Raw genomic sequence first — 20,688 nt, forward strand, 5'->3', positions numbered from 1 at the left:
TCTGGCTCTTTCCGATACTTGGGGATTGAAGTCAAACTGCCCATCTCAAGTTTTCTGGAGATGAATTTGACACCGGTAGTGATAAATTTTTGGGAGAAGGTGCAGAGATGGCGCAACTTGCCCATTACGCTCCTGGGCCGTATAAATCTCTTTAAAATTGTCTTTCTGACCAAGTTTCTGTACGTTTTCTCGAATTCCCCAGTATTTGTGGCTTTGAGTGTCTTTAGACATATTGATTCCATTGTTGGGAGCCTCCTGTGGGGTTCCAAGGCACCCAGGATGTCTTTGGCAGTTCTTAAACTGCCAACCACATCTGGAGGAATGGCTCTCCCAGACTTGCGAGCCTACTTCATGGCTTCGCAGCTATCCTTGTTGCATTTGAGACTTTTCCCACAAACGCCCAATGCCACTACTCTGCTGGAGGCGGCAGCCATCACCTCACAGGAAACTCTACAAAACCTGCTGTACAGAAAAGAGGCTCGGGGGAGGAAGGTGGGGGTCGGTAATGGCACTCCCGGGTAAAGTCTTTCATATATGCTCACAATGGAGGAAGGACAGTCCCTTTAGGCTATCTCCAAATAACCCCCTTTGGTTCAATAAGACCCCTGGGGAGTTTCAGAAGATACCGGAGGGGCATAGAACCTGGGCCAAGTATGGTATAAAGTATTTACATCAAATTTGTCAAGACAACCGTATATGTACCTTTGCGCAGTTAAAAGAGCTTTTTGGAATAAAAATGGCACTTTTTTGCGGGTCTGTTTTTTTTGGACAGAGGGTGAAGGAGGAGCCGCGATTTACCTCCGACCCGCACCGACAGAATGTAACTTGATGACAGGTATATGTTTTTATTTAGCTGATACTCTGTCTGATGTACTGTATGTATATTTTGAAGATGTGCGAAATAAAAACTTTTTTGAAAAAAATAAATAAATAAAAAAGGGTTAAGCCGCTTCTCCTCTTACATTCCGCGTTTAAAATATTTACAAAAATGTGAGGGGTGTAATAACCTTCGTGAAATACTGTATGCATAATAAATATACACAAACACACGATTCTGCACAGAACAGCCGCCCTGTAGCAGTAAATTGGCTACTGGGCAGTCAGCAAGTGGTTAATGCAGGAATGAAAATCACATTTTGTGATTCACAGATGACCCAAATGTGAACCTACTGACACTGCGGGATAGATTCTCTTTACAGTGTTCAAACTGTCACGTATGGACTATTAAAACAACACATTTAGAAATATGTGTCTAACAAACCAGCATGTAAAAAAATAAATAAAAAAAATGCAGATTTACCGGTCTGAGCCCATTCTTACATTAGTAAGGCCACTCCTGTTCCTTGCCACGGTCTGAGACTTGAGCGTTGTCTGTTCCACGCGTTTTCTCAGGGTCTCATACTCATTCTCTGGATCCATGATTAGCTGGCAGGGGTATTCCGTGGGGTTGAGGAAAAATGAGAAGTCGGGACAGAGTCTCCTGTGTGATTACAAGAACACAGGCAGCTTATAAAGACCAAAGTTTAGATGGGCTGCATACACAAAAATGATCAGAAAGAGTTCCTATGGGACAGAATATCAGGCTGGGCACAAGCGATACAGTTCTGTATTAAAGAGGCACTTTCACCTTTCCAATACAGGGAAAACAGACAATATCTGTATAAAAATGGACCCTTCCCAACCAACTAATACTCACCCTGTCAGCGTTCTCCAGCATCCTCTTCCATTGCATTAGTCAGTAAAAGTAACAGGTGACCTCCTCTCATGTGAATGTGCTTTGGTATAGCAGCCAATTGCTAGGCCTGAGTATGGTCACATGACAAAGAGTGATGTTATTGCGCTTGTTTGAGCCAGCACAGTGGATTTTGGTGGTGGCTGCAACTGAGGATAAAGTGGCAGAGGGTGCTGGCAAGGAAAATCAGCGGGTCAGGATGTCCCTTTACACACAATGTACTTTGGCTCTAGATTTGAATGAATTTGCTTCTTTTACCAAGTACTCATCACAATATCAAACAATAGAAATGTGAAAAAACTGGCCCATCCCAAAAAACAAAAAACATTTTGGGCTAGAATATTGGTTAGGAGATAAATCTGCCATTATTTATAGGGAAGTTTCCCTTGTTAAGGAATATTATGTCACTAATGTGAGAAAGTCAATTTTATTTTTTTTACAAACAATTTTCTTTATTTGAGAAGAGTATAAGTTCCATAATAATGAGTATACATCAAGTTGTATGTAGTACATAAAAAAATAAAAAGAATAAAAAGGTAATTTCTGAACTGTAACATGACAGGTAAAGGGATAAGGTAGAATGCTGACTGATGGGTCCTATATACCCAACTTTGGAGAATACAATGTTATCTGTTCTACGGCTATGCTATTAGGCAGACACCCCCTCCATGTCATCACATGTGGAGGCTGTTTCTAACCAAGTATCCCATATTCTACCATACTTAGCTGGACAACCCCTATGAACATATGACAGTTTTTGTAGGGTAACGAAGTATTGACTGTAGCTATCCATTCTTCGACGGTAGGGGGCAACACCCTTAGCCACGTCCGGGCAATTACTAGCCTGAACGTGAATAATGATTCCTGTAGGAATGCATGATGAAATGTATCGTTCTCAAGGTTCGGGAACACTCCTAGGATACATTGCTTTGGGCAAAGTGTAAGAGGAGAACCCATTTCATCATGGATGAATTTTACCACTTGGGACCAGTAGCCTTGGATAACAGGGCAGGACCAGATAAAGGTGAAAAAAGGTTTCGTTGGACCCTCCACATCTACGGCATAATAGACTATAACTGGCTGTATTTAGCTATATGTAGAGGGGTCAGGTAAGACAGCCAGACAATTTAGGGGAAACCTTTTTGCATGAATCCAGCACTTCTTCCCATTCCTCATCCTCCATCTCCCCCACCCAATGGTCTTTCAGTGGGTATGCCGATACCGTGGCAGAAGGGAGAAGAAGACTGTTGTAGGACATGGACTTGTTTTGACTCCGACCCAAGTATCACGTCTATGATATATAACTGCCCAGATTCGAAGAGGAATTGTCAAATTGGGTTATAGAGAGCGTGGCGGAGATGGAGGTAACGAAAATGCATTGAGTTGGGAAGACTGAAGTCCGCTTTAAGTTGCTGGAATGATTTCAGAACCCTCCCACAACAAAAATCAGAGATATATACAACTTCTCTAGCAATCCACAGATCATGGTTGGGTACAGACAAGAGTTCAACCAAACAGGGATTATCCCACAGGGGTGTGTGAGTATGTAGGGGTGAAGCCTTGAGTCTGCGCCTTGCCAGGTTCCATACCTTACAGTGATGATATAACAAACACTTTTGCGACTCCCCAAGGTCCAGGGGGTAGCCAGGATCCCTAAGGAGGAGATAGAAAGGGTGTGCGACTACACGGGAGAAGGGGGAGCACACCAAGGCCAAGTAGCGATTCCTGTCTCCTTTATCCACAGATAGACAATTGTCTCCTTTATCCACCATAGACAATTAAGAGGAAATTTAGTTTAATGAACTAGAGACAGACAAAGGGACAGAAAAACAATGTCCTGGTTCAGGTGGAAGACAGAAACTACTTTAGGCAAGAGGGAAGTCTTGGGCCTTAACACCACCTTGTCCCTACGCAAGACCTAAAAGGGTTCTTTGGAAGATAAGGCTGGCAGTTCAGACACTTGCCTCACATAGATGATGGCTACAGGGAAAGCCATCTTGTGGGTGAGAGAAGAGAGAGGAACTCTTATGGGTTCATACAGGGATTTCTGAAGCGCAAAGGGAACCACATTCAGATACCACAGAGTCAATAGGGAACTTATGGGTAATGGCACATGAGACCCCCTATACAAATGTCTTCATCAAAGAGTGAGAGGCCAGTGGTCTCTGAAACAGAATGGAAAGGGCAGAAACCTGGTCCTTGATAGTGCCGAAAGCCAGGTGCCCGACAAGATCATGAGATGAAAGCCTCTAGACCAGGGATATGCAATTAGCGGCCCTCCAGCTGTTGCAGAACTACAAGTCCCATGAGACATAGCAAGACTCTGACAGCCACAAGCATGACAACCAGAGGCAGAGGCATGATGGGACTTGTAATTACCTGAAAAGCTAATAAGACAATAATGCAAGACAGAATAGTGAAGGTTAATCCTTCCTGTGGCCAACTACCAAAGGGGGCACTGGCTGTGATCGCAGGTGTGTACCAACATCTTTGACCCCAAGGTTTATGAGATAAACTCGCTGCTGAATGTTGATTTAAAAAGGCACAGTTCCTTTTTTTTTTTTTTAAGAGGCTGACATTTTAGACCACCACACACACATACACACACACACAAACTCACTACATTTTCTACAGAAATACAGAGAGAAGAAAAATGAATATCATTGGCTCCATAAAAAAATTAAATAAATGGACCAAACAGCAGCCTGTTTACCTGACATCCTTATCTATTTGTAGGAGCACTTCATTATCTTTGAAATATGTGTTCCACCGACTATCTGGGTTAGGATTGAGAGGCTGGAAAAAGACAAATGCAAAAAAGGCACTTTAGGAATAAAAACACCCTTATAATGCTTTTTCATGTTCATAGCTTAAGACAGAAACTTGTGTGAACAAAGCCAACATCCTTCATGCTTGCATTCAACACAACTGATCCTTCTGCTGCTTTTCCCTCAGCAGTCTCAGCTCTGCTGTAATAGTAGGGCCGCAAAAGGCTGGTACTAGGGCAAAATCAGGTACTTACATTGTTTGCATTTAAAAATGCATTTATGTATAGATTAATGACTATGAACAGCATCATTTGTGTGTTTTACATCTGCCTGGAGTTTACCTTTAGACTGACCTGTTGATTTGCTCTGCATAAGAAAAGCACAGGTTCACTCTGAAGCAAATCTTTCGTTTTTTTTTTTTTAAAGAGAATATATTTTTTCTCCACTATATACACTGTAAGGATGTTAGCAAAACATATTCCAGATCCTCATTTACAAATCAGATAAAGAAGAGGTCATCCAAGATCAGGCCAAACAGTCTGCCCTTTAACATGTTTCATTTTGCTGGGGCTCATTATGTATAAAGCCAGTCACCACACACACGTTTACATCCAACCTAAACTTACATGGTCTTCCAAAGTGACATCTTCCCTGGAGAGGCCATGATTGGCCTTGGCAATGCCTGGTTGGATGATCATCTCCTTGAGGAAATGGGTGTAGGTTTCCCTGCAAAAAATCAATAAATAATAATAAAAAAACAAAATCAATGGCCAAACCAGAATTTAGCAGCATAACAAGAATGATGGTATCCATAGTTTCATTGGCATACAAACACCAATGATGTAGCATTACATGTACAAACTAGAGTACAGAGCCTCTGATGTGTGTATGGCCAGCATCAGAAACAAGCTGAAGATAATGACTATTCAGGGAAGTATGGCTTTCGTTTAAGATTTATACATCTTGTTCATTATGTTTCTCATTTATTGGCTTGTACACAAGGATATGTTGAAAGGCATCAGAGCAGAACTTGCCATGATTATAAAAAAACATAAATGTGAGCTTTTCCTCTTAGCATCCATCCTTCTAAAGGCGAGGGCAACAACCAGGATGCTGCCTAGTCCCAGTGAATGCCTAGTCCTCATTGGTGCTACAAATGCAAAAGAAGCCGACTGCATACTGGCAGCTTTGCAAAATGATTTAATCCTTATGGTCCAACCTAAAATATCCTTTTGAGAACAATGGATTTGAAGAATTGTCCTATAAACAATAAGGTTGATTTTAGACTGTATTAGGAGTCTATTTATAGATACACCGCCAGCGGAACTGTAGGCACATTTTTTCTCTGTGAATTAACCAGCATTCGCTGTCCCCTCGGCAGGACCACGCTGCTCCTCCTGCATTCACGAAACTTACTGAGAGCCACTGGCTCCTGCTGCTGTCAGTCAAATCCAGCGAAGAGGGAGCAAGGGGGTGGGGCCAAGCCATGTCAGCACAAGTGCCCCCCTCAACACATAGCTTGCTGCGGGGGTATTCTGAGAAAATGAGGAGCAGAGAATGTCAGCTGGGGACCCCAAAAAAAGAGGTGAGCGGCCACTCAGAGTAAGTAGAGTATTGGTAGTAGTACCATTGCACAGTAGGTAGAGCATTGCAGAGTATTGGTAGTAGTACCACTGCAGAGTAGGTAGAGCATTGCAGAGTATTGGTAGTAGTACCACTGCAGAGTAGGTAGAGTATTGCAGAGTATTGGTAGTAGTACCACTGCAGAGTAGGTAGAGTATTGCAGAGTATTGGTAGTAGTATCATTGTAGAATAGGTAGGAATAACTTTTTTTTTGTGCCTTAAAGTGCCTTTACAATCACTTTAGGGTATTTTCTTTTTTCAAACATTCTTTGGCCAATTTCTGATTAAATATCTTAGGCTATTGTCTCCTATGTTCTTAGGCAACTTTCTCTTCCGATTGAAGGTTCTTAATGAAAGTTCTTCTAGAACAAATGCTCTTAGGCTGCTGACCTTTAGACCCCTTTCACACTAGGGCCACCCGTGCATTATGCTAAAGCGCCGCTCGCTTTAGTGCTGTTTAAAATGGAGCTCATCGACTGCTAGCTGGGTGCTTTTAACCCCAAAGAAGGGGTTAAAAAACGCCCGAGTTGTGGTGCTTCTGAGGCACATTTCAGGTACTTCGGAAGCGCTGCCCATTCATTGCAATGTGCAGGGGCGTTGTGGGAGCACTGTATACAGCATTCCCAAACCACCCCAAAGATGCTGCTTGCAGGATGTTTTCTAACGTTCCGCAAGCGCATCGTCTGGGTGTGAAAGCACTCAGACTTTCACAATCGGCCGGCATAGGAGGCAGTTTTCAGGCACTATTTCTAGCGATAAAACGCCTGAAAACTGCCTCTGTGCGAAAGGGCTCTTAGGATCAAATGTTCACAGGGTATTCTCACTTAGGATGGCTCACTAAGCCCACTGCCAGGAATTAACACCACCTTCAGCCTCAAAGTCACCTCCCCAACCCCTAGGCCCTGAAGCAGCCAACACAGCCAGGGACACCCAACCAGCCCACTCAGCTCTTCAAAAAAGAAATTCTCTTTGCCTCTGAATCAGCCAACATCTAATTATAATCTGCAGTTTTGCCACTAAAGCCTAGTACACACTAGCAGTTTTTTAATTTTCAAGGGCAAAAAAAAAAGGAAACAAAAAAAAACTGACAGCTCAGGAGGAGCTGCTGCACTAACTATCCGTTAGTTAGTTCAGCAATCTCCCCTGCTGTGCTATAGTGTTCTGACAGGGGAATGACCCCCCCTCCCCCACCACCACTAGGACACTCAGCTCTGATTGGCTGAAAATTCTGGTCAGGAGACCTTTTTTGGTCATGTCCTTTCAACAGAAGCCATCTTCTATGGCAACTGCAGTATACATGGGCTGAATGTCAGCAGGTTTCTATTGAACCGGCCGATGCCGTCTGGCATTCAGCAGTGTGTACTAGGCTTGTGTGTAGTGGAGTAACAGATAACAATGCACTCAGGATTTCAGAGATTATATCGACTCAAATAAAATGTCAGCCCAGCTGGGGCAATGCCAGCACCAGCAAGCACCCAGGTATGCCAATGTCCCCTTACCTTTGTTTCTTCAGTACAGAATCCCATAATACCCGGTCTGTGGGCAGATAGTTGAGCAGGATCTGCAGTGAAAAGAGTTGTAGAATATTTTCAGTACTGTTGTAGGTCTTAGACAGAGCTGGTCATAGCTTACAAAAAGGTACAAACCTTCCAGCAGAGACACCGGATGCCTGATTCGAAGGGGATTCCTGCCAAAGAAAAAGGGCAATCATTTCCCAAAAGCAAAACAAGGCAAGTATGGAGCACACATCAGCGTAAGAAAAATGCTGCAACCTTTTGATCACAAAAATAACCGAACAGGTCATGGGGGGGAGGGGGGGATTTTGGTCAGAGAAACTTGCAAAATCTCTCCTGTCAAAAAAATCTCTCCTCTTTCCCCTATCAGGTCTGTTATATCAGGTGTAGATCACATGCACTTTGCGATGAACTCTCTGCTCATTCCCAGGAATTGGTAAGATGCCAAAACTGACTTAACTCTTGTGCGCACATCAGACTGAACAAGCCCTAAACTAGTATTAAACCCTCAGCAGTTTTTAGCTTAACGCATTGAGCACAATAAACATTCCTCTGTAAACTATTTGTTAAAATTCTCATGCAAGCACTTGCAATTTACAACTTTCAATGCTGCCAGTTCCTGCTCTCTCAGTACTGCTTCCCTGAACTTTCAGTACTAACAAAGAGAAGCAGGGCAGAGCCTTGCCATCCTAGGCTATAAGGCTGAGTGTTTCTATTGATTCACCCAGTGTAGGGAAACACAACTCTAGTCCCCTAGTCCCTGCATGCAAGGGTGGCTCCAAAGGATGCTACAAGGGAAAGAAACAGGAAACAGCTGTTGAAAGTGCTAGGAAAAACTGGGGGAATAATATGATTAAGGCTGGCCACAGATTGTGCAATTTTGTTTCCTTTAACCATGGGTAAAAAAAAAAAAAAAAATATATATATATATATATATATATATATATATATATATATATATATATATATATATATATATATATATATATATATATATATATATATATATATATATAACAAATGGTCACAAAAAAAAAAAACAGACAGCTTGTACCAAAGTTGATCGAAAGATAGTCTTAAAATGTAAGTTCACCTTTACAGAAAATCTGTAATTCAAACTAAAGCCCCATACACACTATCAGTTTTTCTGCTGAGTTTTCCTTCAGATTTACCAAAACCATATAATATGAGGTCAAACCTTAGGAGTTGCAATGTGTATGCAATCAGGCAAGCCCTTGCTCTACATGGTTTTGGTAAACCAAAAGGAAAAACTTAGAGTGTGTATGGGGCTTTACACTGGAGCCCCTTCCCATCGTGCCTGGTCCCGCTAACCTGAAGTCTGGCGATCTATTCTGACAGATCTTATTGCCGCTTTACCAGTCCAGGGATTTGAAATCCCCGCGGCTTTCTCTCCTCTTTGTCTGTGGTGGCAGGACAGGCCACGTGGGTTCTAATTGATACACTCCTATATGTACCTCCTGATGAGGTACGTTTAGGAAATTGAGCCGCAGGGAAATTCAAAGCCCCGGTCCCGAAGTGTCAGAACGGTGATAACCATGCTCCAGGTCAGTATGTCTGTGCGTGTCTGTGTGTGTGGGGGCAGTGAGAATGAGAAGAGGGTCCAGTCTAAGTTCCCCTTACAGATTTTTCAGTAATGGTGAACTTACCCTTTAAGTACAACCCGTCTGCCTTTAGATGGATTGATTCAAGTCAAGTCGATTTAAATCATAATTTTTTACAGAGCAACTGTCATCTCTGTCCTGCAGTGGCTCCTCTGACCCGCTGTTGAATCCCCGACAGTCCCATCCACTTTAATGGGATGGCTGGTGATGCGGCAGTGAAACAACAAGGGGAGGGACATGGCAGCAGCAGGTGAGAGGACGCCCGCTAACAGGCGCTCTTTAAATATAAGGACTCATTCTTTCTGGTAGTTAGAATCTTTATTATTTGCAAACAAAATTAAGGTTTCCCATTTAGAATAATAAGCTGTCAAGTTAGTAAAACAGCGATATCAGAACCAATTCATTCAGTTTGTAATGTACAGATTTGCAAAACAATGGGATAAAGGAATATTCCTGAACTTTGATTTATCTCATGGTTACTGTGAAATTCTGTGCAATCCAGGGCATCTCTTTAAGGCAATTCATAATGAGCTAGTATGCGATGTCTTTGAGCTGCAGGATTTTTTTGTTTTGTTTTTTTAGGTTTAGTTTTTGTTCGGAGGTTTAAAACCTCTTTAAAAGGGGAGTTTACGGAAGAAACTGTCCAAAGGAGAACCAGGAGGTGACTGCAGTGTATATGCATATTGAACTTTTCTCCATCCACCCCTCTGTCCTTGGCTAACCAAGGATAACTTAGAGCTGCACGATTCTGGTTAAAATGAGAATCACGATTTTTTTTGCTTCGAAAAAAGAATCTCTCAGGATTCTCGTGGCATAACATCATCTTTCACAGTAAAAACTAAAAAAATTGGGCTAACGGTGACATAAAATATTGAAGCAATTGACATTTTATTCCCTAGGCTCTCTACTAAAATGTTTATATATATATATATATATTTTTTTTTTTTTTTTATTTGGGGTTCCAAGCAATTTTCTAGCAAAAAATATTGATTTTAACTTAAGAAACAAGTGTCAGAAAAAGATTTAGACTTTAAGTGGTTAAACTTCCTGCATTTACAGGTTGTTTAAAAACTTGGCAGACTGTCCGGATTTATTTTATTAAATTTTTTTTTTTTTTACACACACAAGTTTATCCCTTTGATCTAAGAAGGAAGAGTTAGTTACAATGTTTCATGTTAAAAACTTGGCAGACTGCCCACATGTTTTCTTTTGACAACTGAGTGAGCAGATAAGTCTCTCCATCGAGATTTTTTTTTTGGGGGGGGGGGGGGTGAATCGAGATCGCAATTTTTTAATGATTAATTATGCAGCACTAGGATAACGTTACCTTTTGCACCAAGTTAAACCTGTATTAAGGGTGAAGCAGGAAAATGAGGTGCAAATAGACCCCCCCAACCCTTCTGTCGCACAGCTGCTGTGGATAAATGTACTACAAGTCCCATCCCTCACTACAGCAAATGTACTTGTGGTTTCTCAATAGAACACGTGTGGTGACCACCACACAAAGCATTGAAACTTCCTCTAGTTTACTAACTGAAAGCCTCAACCTCAGTATGGACAAGGAGCTGGAGTAAAAGTCTACAGGACCCTGGCACTGCCCCCGCCATCTACTGATGGCAGTTGCAATGCTTTGCATGCATTTTCATTTGCAAAAAAAAAAAAAAAATATATATATATTTATTTATTTATTTTTTTTATTTTTTTTTTAAAAAGGTGGACTCAGCCTTTAAAAGGGGAGTTCCAGGCTTTTTATGTTTATTAAAAGTCAGTAGCTACAAAAAGTGTAGTTGCCGACTTTTAATAAACAGACACTTACTTGTTCCATGGTCCAGCGATGCAGCTGAACGGAGCGTCAGTCCTCTCCCCCTCCTCTCCGCTGGTGCCTCCATTTCCACTCTGGGCACCCGGCTGTGACAGCTTTCGGCTTCACGGGCAGGCACACACGGCGCATGCGCGAGTCACGCTGCGCTCCCGGAGTGGACAGACGATGTCCTGGAACCTGTCACATGTCCCAGGAGATCACCTAGAGGGAGGAGCCGCCTAAGGCGAAGGGAGGAGTCACCTTGGCGGTCCCTGGGTGGAAAGAGGAAGTGGGACAGGAAGTCCCCCTCCTAATGAAGCCCCCCACTCCCCCCCCAAAAAAATTGACATGCCAAATGTGGCATGTTAGGGGGCGAGGAGTGCTTAAAACGGAAGTTCCATTTTTGGGTAGAACTCTGCTTTAAGAGATTTGCATAGTTTATCCTGTTTTTTTAAACAGTTAATTATCGCCTAAGTAAATCTAACTTTAGTCAATGTGAAACCACAAAGTATTTGCCAACTATGTGGAAAAAAAAATAAAGTCTCTAAGAACAAGCCAAAGTCCAGCAGCCTGTGAATCCTGCCAAGACAAGAAGCCTTACCATTAAAGCAAAGTTCCCTCAACACCGACAGCTTGATGTGCGGTTCACTGAGAATGCTCTGGAACTCTGCGATTCTGCAAACAGACAAAAAACGTCATCTGATTAGTACACATTACAGTACATTGCCTCCTGTACAGAAGCCCGGATCAAGTCCACTCCATTTATTCTGCAAACAGGGCAACTGTTATCAGGGTGTTTCCCTTGATAATTTCCTTGATTGATTTCCATTGGCAGATATTGTTATGTATCATATGAGAGCCAACGCGCATAAAACAGCTGGATAAATAGTGCTATGTATCTGGGCATCATTGTGCTGTAAATCCACAGGACGCGCGGTTATAGTTTAAAGTATTAGACCCCTTTCACACCACACCGCCCATAGTGTGGGCGGTAAAACGCCGCTATTTTTATCGGCGTTTTACCGCCGGATTTGCGGCATTTCGGCTGCTAGCGGGACGCTTTTACCCCCCGCTAGCGGCCGAGAAAGGGTTAGAACAGCTGGCTATACGCCGCAATAGCAGCGTTTTGCCGGCGGTATTACAGAGCTGCCCCATTGATTTCAATGGGGAGCAGCGGTGGAGGAGCGGTAAACACACCGCTCCTTCACCGCTCCAAAGAAGCTGCTGACAGGATGTTTCCCTGACGTCCTGCCAGGGCACCGCTGTAGTGTGAAAGCTCTCGGGCTTTCACACTACAGACAATGGTGCAGCTTTTTTAGGGCGGAATGCAGGCGCTATTTCTAACACTATAGCGCCTGCAAAACGCCCTGGTGTGAAAGGGGTCTAACTAAAAACGCACATTTAAAAAAAATAATCATTTCATTTTGGAAAGATTGGAGAGGGAACAGAACATCTGTCTGGTTCTACCTCTGTTTGTGCCCCCGTTAGGGAGATTCTCCACTCTATTTGTCCTGTTTATCATTACCACTGAAAGTAAAAGAAAATCCCAAATTTTGGGTTGTTCTCAGAACAGTAACAGGAAACCTTCCAATGAGGACACTAGTTCTGGAGACAACCAGGCATTTCCTCATTTTGGGGAGGATTTCCTCTCAATTCCTGTTTTGGTTATGGGCAGGATGGATAAAAATCAATGATAAAAAAAAACTAAAAAAAAAAAAAAAAACACTTCTCTAGCAATTCACACCAATCTGAGCATGTGCAGAGTGCCTCCTAGGGCTCTGTCAGGAGATGGATTGGGGGCTGTGGAAAAAGGGGAGGATCAGAGAAGACAGGACATTTTTACACAATGCAGAGGATTAACCCCTTAGGTTCCACAGTGAGTATAACAAGCCTTTACTGCATATACAGACTTTGACTGTTGTGAGGTTAGTATCAGTTTAATGTTCAAAAATAAGCTCCGAGGGCTCCTTTACACCTCTGTGCTCCAATTTGGGGGGCATTTACATGCATTGCATTAACCACTTTACGACTGGTGCACAACGATGTACGTCCATAGTTTGAAGAGGGATATCTTTGTAAGGGCAGCAGCTGCTGCCACAACCGGGATATCCATCTCTTCAAGCGCCAGTCGTGTGTACGATAATGGTGGTCTCTGCAGCGGGTTCGCCGAAAGATCACCGTTATCGGCAAAGGGAGGGGCCACCCCCCTCCCGCGCTCTCCACCGCTTACCGGAGCCGTCTGTAGCGATCAGGTCCTGTCTGTGCAGACGAGTGAGGCTAAGATGGCCCCCACTCGTCTCCATACCATAGGAAGGCGAAAGCGACGTCAAAACTTCACTTCTGCCCATACCTCTAAAGGAACATTTTTTCAGTGTCTTTTTATTTTATTTTATTGCATTTACGTCCAAATATGAGATCTGAGGACTTTTTGACCCCAGATCTCATATTTAAGAGGACCTGTCATGCTTTTTTTTATTACAAGGGATGTTTACAATCATTCCTTGTAATAGGAATAAAAGTGATCCATTTTTTTTTTTAAAACAGTGTAAAAATAAATAAAATCAAGTAAAATAAATAAGAAAAAATATAAATAATTTTTAAAACATCTTGTCCTGACGAGCTCGCGGGCAGAAGCGAACATGTACGCGAGTAGCGCCCGCATATGAAAACGCCATTCCACGAGCGGGCGCAATTTTGAAGCGTGACATGTTGGGTATCTATTTACTCGGCGTAACATTATATTTCACAATATATAAAAAATTGGGCTAATTTTACTGTTGTCTTATTTTTTTATTCAAAAAGTGCATTTTTTCAAAAAAAAGTGCACTTGTAAGACCGCTGCGCAAATACAATGTGAAAAAAAGTATTGCAATGACCGCCATTTTATTCTCTAGGGTGTTAGAAAAAAAAAAACAATACATAATTTTTGGGGGTTCTAAGTCATTTTCTAGCTAAAAATAACCGTTTTAAACATGTAAACACAGAGTCTGAAAAAGAGGCCTGGTCCTTAAGCGGTTAAGGCAGTGTAATCCTTTAGATGGGCAGCCAATGCACTACAATGGACCCAAAATTGGATCAGTTTCCCATTTTGCCAGTACAGTTCTGTAGCGTACCATACATTGTGGTGTGCTGCAGCACAGGAGTGCCTTTTAAAAATAATGGCACCTCAAAGCACCACGGTAAACAAGTGTGCCTTACCATGTTTCCCCATCTCCAGCTACCAGTTCACCCTTCAGATATTTTTTTTTTTTTAGTGCGTTGACTATATTCAAAGGGTGACAGCCTGGGGTCACATAAAGTGAGTTGAATGACGCTGATCATTATTCCACCCAGAAGAGGAACGCTGCTGCAGATCTGGATCAGCGAGACTACAGGAGGCAGCTCTAGAGAGGAGGTGAGTATTGTAGTGAAAGCTGTTTTTTGTTATGCTTGAGGGGTCATTCACACAAGCAAAGAGGCCTGTACAGCATCTGTTTATGCGTCCAAAAGCAATAGATGTTCTGTGCAGCTGCTGTCAGCAACCTGTTTAAAAAAAATAAAAATAATTGACAAGAATGTCTATGCGGATCTTCATGCACAAGTGCACCAGACAGTGTCCAGGACCATGCATCCATCGCTGATTGCAAGCGATCGGATGTGCAGGGAGATCTATACAGCCACTCCTATCACTGTTTTTTTTACAGGCTGCCCATGTCGGCTACACGATGCATCTGTCACTCGCATAAACGCACACTGTGTACAGGCCTCTTGTGAACGAGCCGTATAAAAAGAACACTGCGATAATAACTACACACACTCCACTTTCCTTTTCAGCAGTAAAGTATTGCTTATGGTGTTCTTAAAGTGATTAGTACTCCACCTTATTTTTACTACACCCCCTAGGGCTGAACTTCCTCGATCACCTCGCTCTAAGCTTTGTTTACATCACTTAGAGAGGATCTGCACAGATCATATGACTTTACACAGCAGTGTAAACTTGCACACATGAAACCACAAAGGTTGTGAATTTTCTGACTGCAGAATTTGAGTGCAAACTTTAACAACTTCCATACCGTGCCTATTATGGTACTCCTCACCTACAGTACAAAATGTACTATCTAAAAAAAATAAAAAATAAAAAAATAAAATCATTTTGTTTTGCTAGAAAATTACTCAAAACCCCAAAACATTATATATATATATATTTATTTTTTTTTACCTAGGGAATAAAATGGCGGTCGTTGCAAATTTTTATGTCACACGGTATTAGCGCAATAATTTTTCAAAGGTTTTTTTTTTTTTTTGAAAAAAAAAAAAAAAAAAGGTCCATGAATTAAAATGTAACAAAACAGTAAAGTTAGCCCAATTTTTTTTGTATAAATGTGAAAGATAATTTTACGTCGAGCAGATATATACCTAACAATGTCACGCTTTAAAATTGCGCACACTCATGGAATGGCACTAAACTTCGGTACTTAAAAATCTCCATAGGCAAAGCTTTAACATTTTTTACAGGTTACATGTTTAGTTCTAAGTGCTAGAATTGATACCTTACAAGTGTGATTTAAACGGCATTTACATATGTGGGCGGGACTTATATGTGCGTTCGCTTCTGTGTGCGAGCACACGGGGACGCACTTCAAAATAAATAAATAAATAAATAAAATTTAAAAAAATTGATCACTTTTATTCCTATTACAAGGAATGGTGTGTGATCGGTCTCATATTGGTCACTGGAAGTTCAACATGGCACCCCATGGCAAAGAATTCTCTGTGGATCTGAAAAAAAGAATTGTTGCTCTACATAAAGATGGCCTAGGCTATAAGAAGATTGCCAAGAGCCTGAAACTGAGCTGCAGCACAGTGACCAAGACCATACAGCAGTTTAACAGGACAGGTTCCACTAAAAACAGACCTCGCTATGGTCGATCAAAGGAGTTGAGTGCACATGCTCAGCGTCATATCCAGAGATTGTCTTTGAGAAATAGACATATAGGTTCTGTCAGCATTGCTGCAGAGGTTGAAGGGGTGGAGTGGAATCAGCCTGTCAATGCTCAGACCATACGCCGCACACTGCATCAAATTGGTCTGCATGGCTGTCTTCCCAGAAGGAAGCCTCTTCTAAAGATGATGCACCAAAAAGCCACAAAACACTTTGCTGAAGACAGGCAGACTAAGGACATGGATTACTGGAACCATGTCCTGTGGTCTGAGGAGTCCAAGATAAACTTATTTGGTTCAGATGGTTTCAAGCGCGTGTGGCGGAAACCAGGTGAGAAGTACAAAGACAAGTGTGTCTTGCCTACAGTCAAGCATGGTGGTGGAAGTGTCATAGTCTGGGGCTGCATGAGTGCTGCCAGCACTGGGGAGCTACAGTTCATTGCGGGAAACATGAAGGCCAACATGTATTTGTGACATACTGAAGCAGAGCATGATCCCCTCCCTTCGGAGACTGGGCCGCAGGGCAGTATTCCAACATGATAACGACCCCAAACACACTTCCAAGACCACCACTGCCTTGCTAAAGAAGCTGAGGGTAAAAGTGATGGACTGACCAAGTATGTCTCCAGACCTAAACCCTATTGAGCATCTGTTGGGCATCCTCAAATGGAAGGTGGAGGAGCGCAAGGTCTCTAACATCCACCAGCCCTGTGATGTCATCATGGAGGAGTGGAAGAGGACTCCAGTGGCAACCTGTGAAGCTCTGGTGAACTCCATGGCCAAGAGGGTTAAGGCAGTGCTGGAAAATAATGGTGGCCACACAAAATATTGATACTTTGGGCCCAATTTGGACATTTTCACTTAGGGGTGTACTCACTTTTGTTGCCAGCGGTTTAGATATTAATGGCAGTGTGTTAAGTTATTTTGAGGCAGCAAATTTACACTGTTATACAAGCTGTACACTCACTACTTTACATTGTAGCAAAGTGTAATTTCTTCAGTGTTGTCACATGAAAAGATAGAATAAAATATTTACAAAAATGTGAGGGGTGTACTCACTTTTGTGAGCTACTGTATATGTGCAGCTCATTATGAAATACTTACCTTAGAATGAGGTCCCCGTATCGCAGGCCGGTCCACGCCAAGGGAGCTGACATTTTGCCCTTGGCGTGTCTTCCGGGTTTGTGGTTCTGGCGCTGTGAGTGGCCCAGAGCCGCAATGACATCACTCCCGCGTAGGAGTCTTTTTCATAGTTAGGTTGAAAAAAGAAGGCACAAGTCCATCCAGTTCAACCATAAAAAATAATATCAAACAATCCCATATACCCAATCCTACACCCCCAATTGATCCAGGTCTGCTGGACCTTCAGCCGGGCATTTACAGCGCATGTGCCGTTGACGTCAGAGGTAGGGTTGCCACCTCATTTAAACCCGAACACGTATGAATTACACAGATTCTGAGGCTGATTTAATTCAGATAAGGCACAAAGTGTGTATAATTACCACCATAATCAGCCACAGAACTTGTGTAATCATTATGTGTTCAGTTTTAAAGGGATGAGGTGGCAACCCTAGTCAGCTGCATGTAAAGTGAATATCTCCTAAACCGTACAGGTTTAGGAGATATTCATTTTACCTACAGGTAAGCCTTATTATAGGCTTACCTGTAGGTAAAAATGAAGAAAAAAAAAACAAACAAAATGGGTATACAATGACTTTAAAAGCAGCGTTCCGCTGGCGGCAGCACCCGAGAGCCGAGGGAAAGATCAGCTTTGGGTGTCGACATCATGGGCGCCTTGGACAGGTAAGTGTACTTTTTTTTTTTTTTTTTAAGTCAGCAGCTACAAATACTGCAGCTGCTGACTTTTAAAATAAGGACACTTACCTGCGATGTCAACAACCGAAGCCGATCTTTCCCCTCAGCTCTCAGGTGCTGCTGCCTCCATATTCAGTAAGAAAATCAGGAAGTGAAGCCTTGCAGCTTCACTTCCTGGTTCCCTACTGCGCATGTGAAATCCCACTGCTTCCTGCTGTCTTCTGGGACCTGTGTGTCTCTCAGAAGACAGCATGGGGGGGGGGTTGATAAAGCGCCGGAAGTGGCGTAGATACCCATGGGTGGCTTGGGTATTTATGCCCGGAAATGGGAGCAAAATACCTGTATGAGACAGGCATCTGCTCCCCCCCCCTCCCCCCAAAAGGTGCCAAATGTGATACCGGGGAGGGGAGAGGAATCCGAAAAGTGGAAGTTTCATTTTTGGGTGGAACTCTGCTTTAAGCAAAATGCTGATGTTCTGTCAAAATAGCCAACTTGTCAAAATCTCCAATGACATCACTTCAGGGTGCGGCTGAGTCCCGATCAGCTGGCATGACATGAACACTGCACATGCGCAGATCGTCAGAGACGGAGGAAAATTGTAGAAAACTGCCATGTTGGTACACCTAAAACATTTATGATTCCCCATTCTAGTGGTAAACTGTGGACCAGCTGATCTTCCTCTATAGCTCTATGAAAGAGTCCTTGCCGATACACCGCCATGTTATTATAAACTTCCAGTGACAGGTCGCTGTTTACCCAACTTTACCAATAGGATGGGGAATCCGAAAGGTTTTAGGACGGTGTACCAACATGGCAGTGTTTCTGATTTTCCATCCTATTGGTAAAGTCGGGTAAACAGCGGCTGCTCACTGGAAGTTTATTATAACATGGCGGTCTGTGGGCAAAGACCCTTTCATAGAACTATAGAGGAAGATCAGCTGGTCCTGAGTTTACCAATAGGATGGGGAATCAAATGTTTTAGGTGTACCAACATAGCAGCATTCTATAATTTTCCTTGACCTCAGATTGTCTGCGCATGCGCAGGGTTGACGTCATGCCAGCTGAACGTGATTTGGCTGCACCGGAAGTGAAGCGATTGGGGATTTTGACGAGTTGGCCATTTTGATAGAACATTGGATGTCATCGGCTGGTTCAACAAAAAATGTCTGACATTCTGCCCATGTGTAAGGCCCTCGGTCTGACAGAAGCGGGATGTTTGTCCGGCTTTTATCTGACGTGCATGACCGGAGTGTTCTAGTGGGGTGGGGGGGGGGGCGTCCCCCTGTCAGGACACAACAACTCAGCAGGGGAGATTACTGTCCTAACATTAAATTGTTAGTACAGCAGCTCCAACCAAAGCTATCAGTTTGTTTGTTTTTTGTTCGGTTGAAAGAAAAAAAACTAGTAGTGTGTACCCGGCATTACAAGGTACATTGGAGTGCCATTAGAAAGAAATGGCGGAGCAGCAAGAAAAAAATTGCAGGTTTCCGCAGCGTCCAGATGTGAATAGAGCCTAAAAGAATGTCGCAACATCGCACCGCAAAGTACGATCGATGCAATGTATAACTCGTGATCCGCTCTGATCCCAAACACCCCAAAACCTCCAACAGACGCCACAGCCTGTGTATGTGACACCCACAGAACCGCTCTCTGGGTGCACAAAGGGGGTTTTCTGGTTCTACAATCCTGATTTTTTTTTTTGGGTGGTGAAAATGACATCTGTAATAATTCCTGGATCACCCATACAGGAGCACTGCTAATAGCAGACATGAGTGTGTATGGGGAGAACAGATGATGGAGTGATGTACAACATGATGGTGACGGATCAGTGATAGGAATCTCTCCATCATACGATAATCCCCTCCCCCACCACCGATCTCCGGTACTCCCCCTCCCCCGTACACCCCGGGATCTCTTACTTGCTCTTGTGTAGACTCGACATGTTGACTTCCGCCGCCTTCTTAGATGTTGGGGGAGGGAACACATCCTGGCAGGAAGCAGAAACCCTGCCAGAGTCACATGTCAGCCGTCATCACCTCCTCCCAGTGCTGGACATCATCTCCTCCTCCTAGTGCTGGACATCATCATCATCTCCTCCTCCTTCTCCTCCTCCCAGGGCTGGACAACATCATCATCATCATCTCTTCCTCCTCCTCCTCCTCCTCCTCCCAGTGCTGGACATCATCATCTCCTCCTCCTCCTCCTCCCAGTGCTGGACAACATCATCATCTCCTCCTCCTCCTCCTCCTCCCAGTGCTGGACATCATCATCTCCTCCTCCTCCTCCTCCCAGTGCTGGACAACATCATCATCTCCTCCTCCTCCCAGTGCTGGACATCGCCTCCTCCCAGTTGCTGGACATCATCTCCTCCTCCTCCCAGTGCTGGACATCATCTCCTCCTCCTTCTCCTTCTCCCAGTGCTTGACATCATCTCCTCCTCCTCCCAGTGCTGGACATCTCTTCTCCCACTACTGGACATCATCTCCTTCTTCTCCCAGTACTGGAGGCGACCTCCTAGACCGGGGATCTCCTCCCAGTACAGGGGATCTACTCCACCGGGGAGCTCATCCCATCACAGGGGATCTACTCCTCCACTGGGAGTCATATCCTAGTACAGGGGATCTACTACATGGGGATCATCTTCCAGTACAGTGGATCTACTCCTACACCAGGGATCACATCCTAGTTCAGGGGATCTGCTCCTCCTACACCGGGGATCACCTCCCAGTACAGGTGTTCTGCTGCTTCACCAGGGATCACACCCTAGTACAGGGGATCTACTCCTACACCAGGGATCATCCCAGTAGTACAAGGGATCCCATCCTAGTACAGGGGATCTACTCCTCCACCAGGGATCACATCCTATTATAGGGCTCTTTTACTCCTACACCAG

The 20,688-nt window shown here is 43.5% G+C and overlaps 1 protein-coding gene across 1 annotated transcript in view; it reads right to left on the bottom strand.

Annotated features, from left to right (window-relative positions):
• TBC1D13 (TBC1 domain family member 13) overlaps positions 1 to 19,861 on the bottom strand; it is a 39,084-nt gene extending 19,223 nt beyond the window's left edge. Inside the window, exons 1-7 of the mRNA XM_077478678.1 lie at positions 19,715 to 19,861; positions 11,662 to 11,735; positions 7,770 to 7,810; positions 7,623 to 7,684; positions 5,127 to 5,226; positions 4,446 to 4,528; positions 1,321 to 1,480 (exon numbers count right to left, since the gene is read on the bottom strand). Of these exons, the coding sequence (XP_077334804.1) occupies positions 1,321 to 1,480; positions 4,446 to 4,528; positions 5,127 to 5,226; positions 7,623 to 7,684; positions 7,770 to 7,810; positions 11,662 to 11,735; positions 19,715 to 19,737 (543 nt within the window). The 5' untranslated portion in view covers positions 19,738 to 19,861. The remainder of the gene's footprint in view (positions 1 to 1,320; positions 1,481 to 4,445; positions 4,529 to 5,126; positions 5,227 to 7,622; positions 7,685 to 7,769; positions 7,811 to 11,661; positions 11,736 to 19,714) is intronic.
• Between the last annotated feature and the right edge of the window lie 827 nt (positions 19,862 to 20,688).

Source organism: Lithobates pipiens, unplaced genomic scaffold (genome assembly GCF_037356315.1).
Source record: "Lithobates pipiens isolate NorthernLeopardFrog02 unplaced genomic scaffold, aLitPip1_a1.2 Scaffold_1, whole genome shotgun sequence".
In the NCBI taxonomy this organism is placed as follows: Eukaryota; Metazoa; Chordata; class Amphibia; order Anura; family Ranidae; genus Lithobates; species Lithobates pipiens.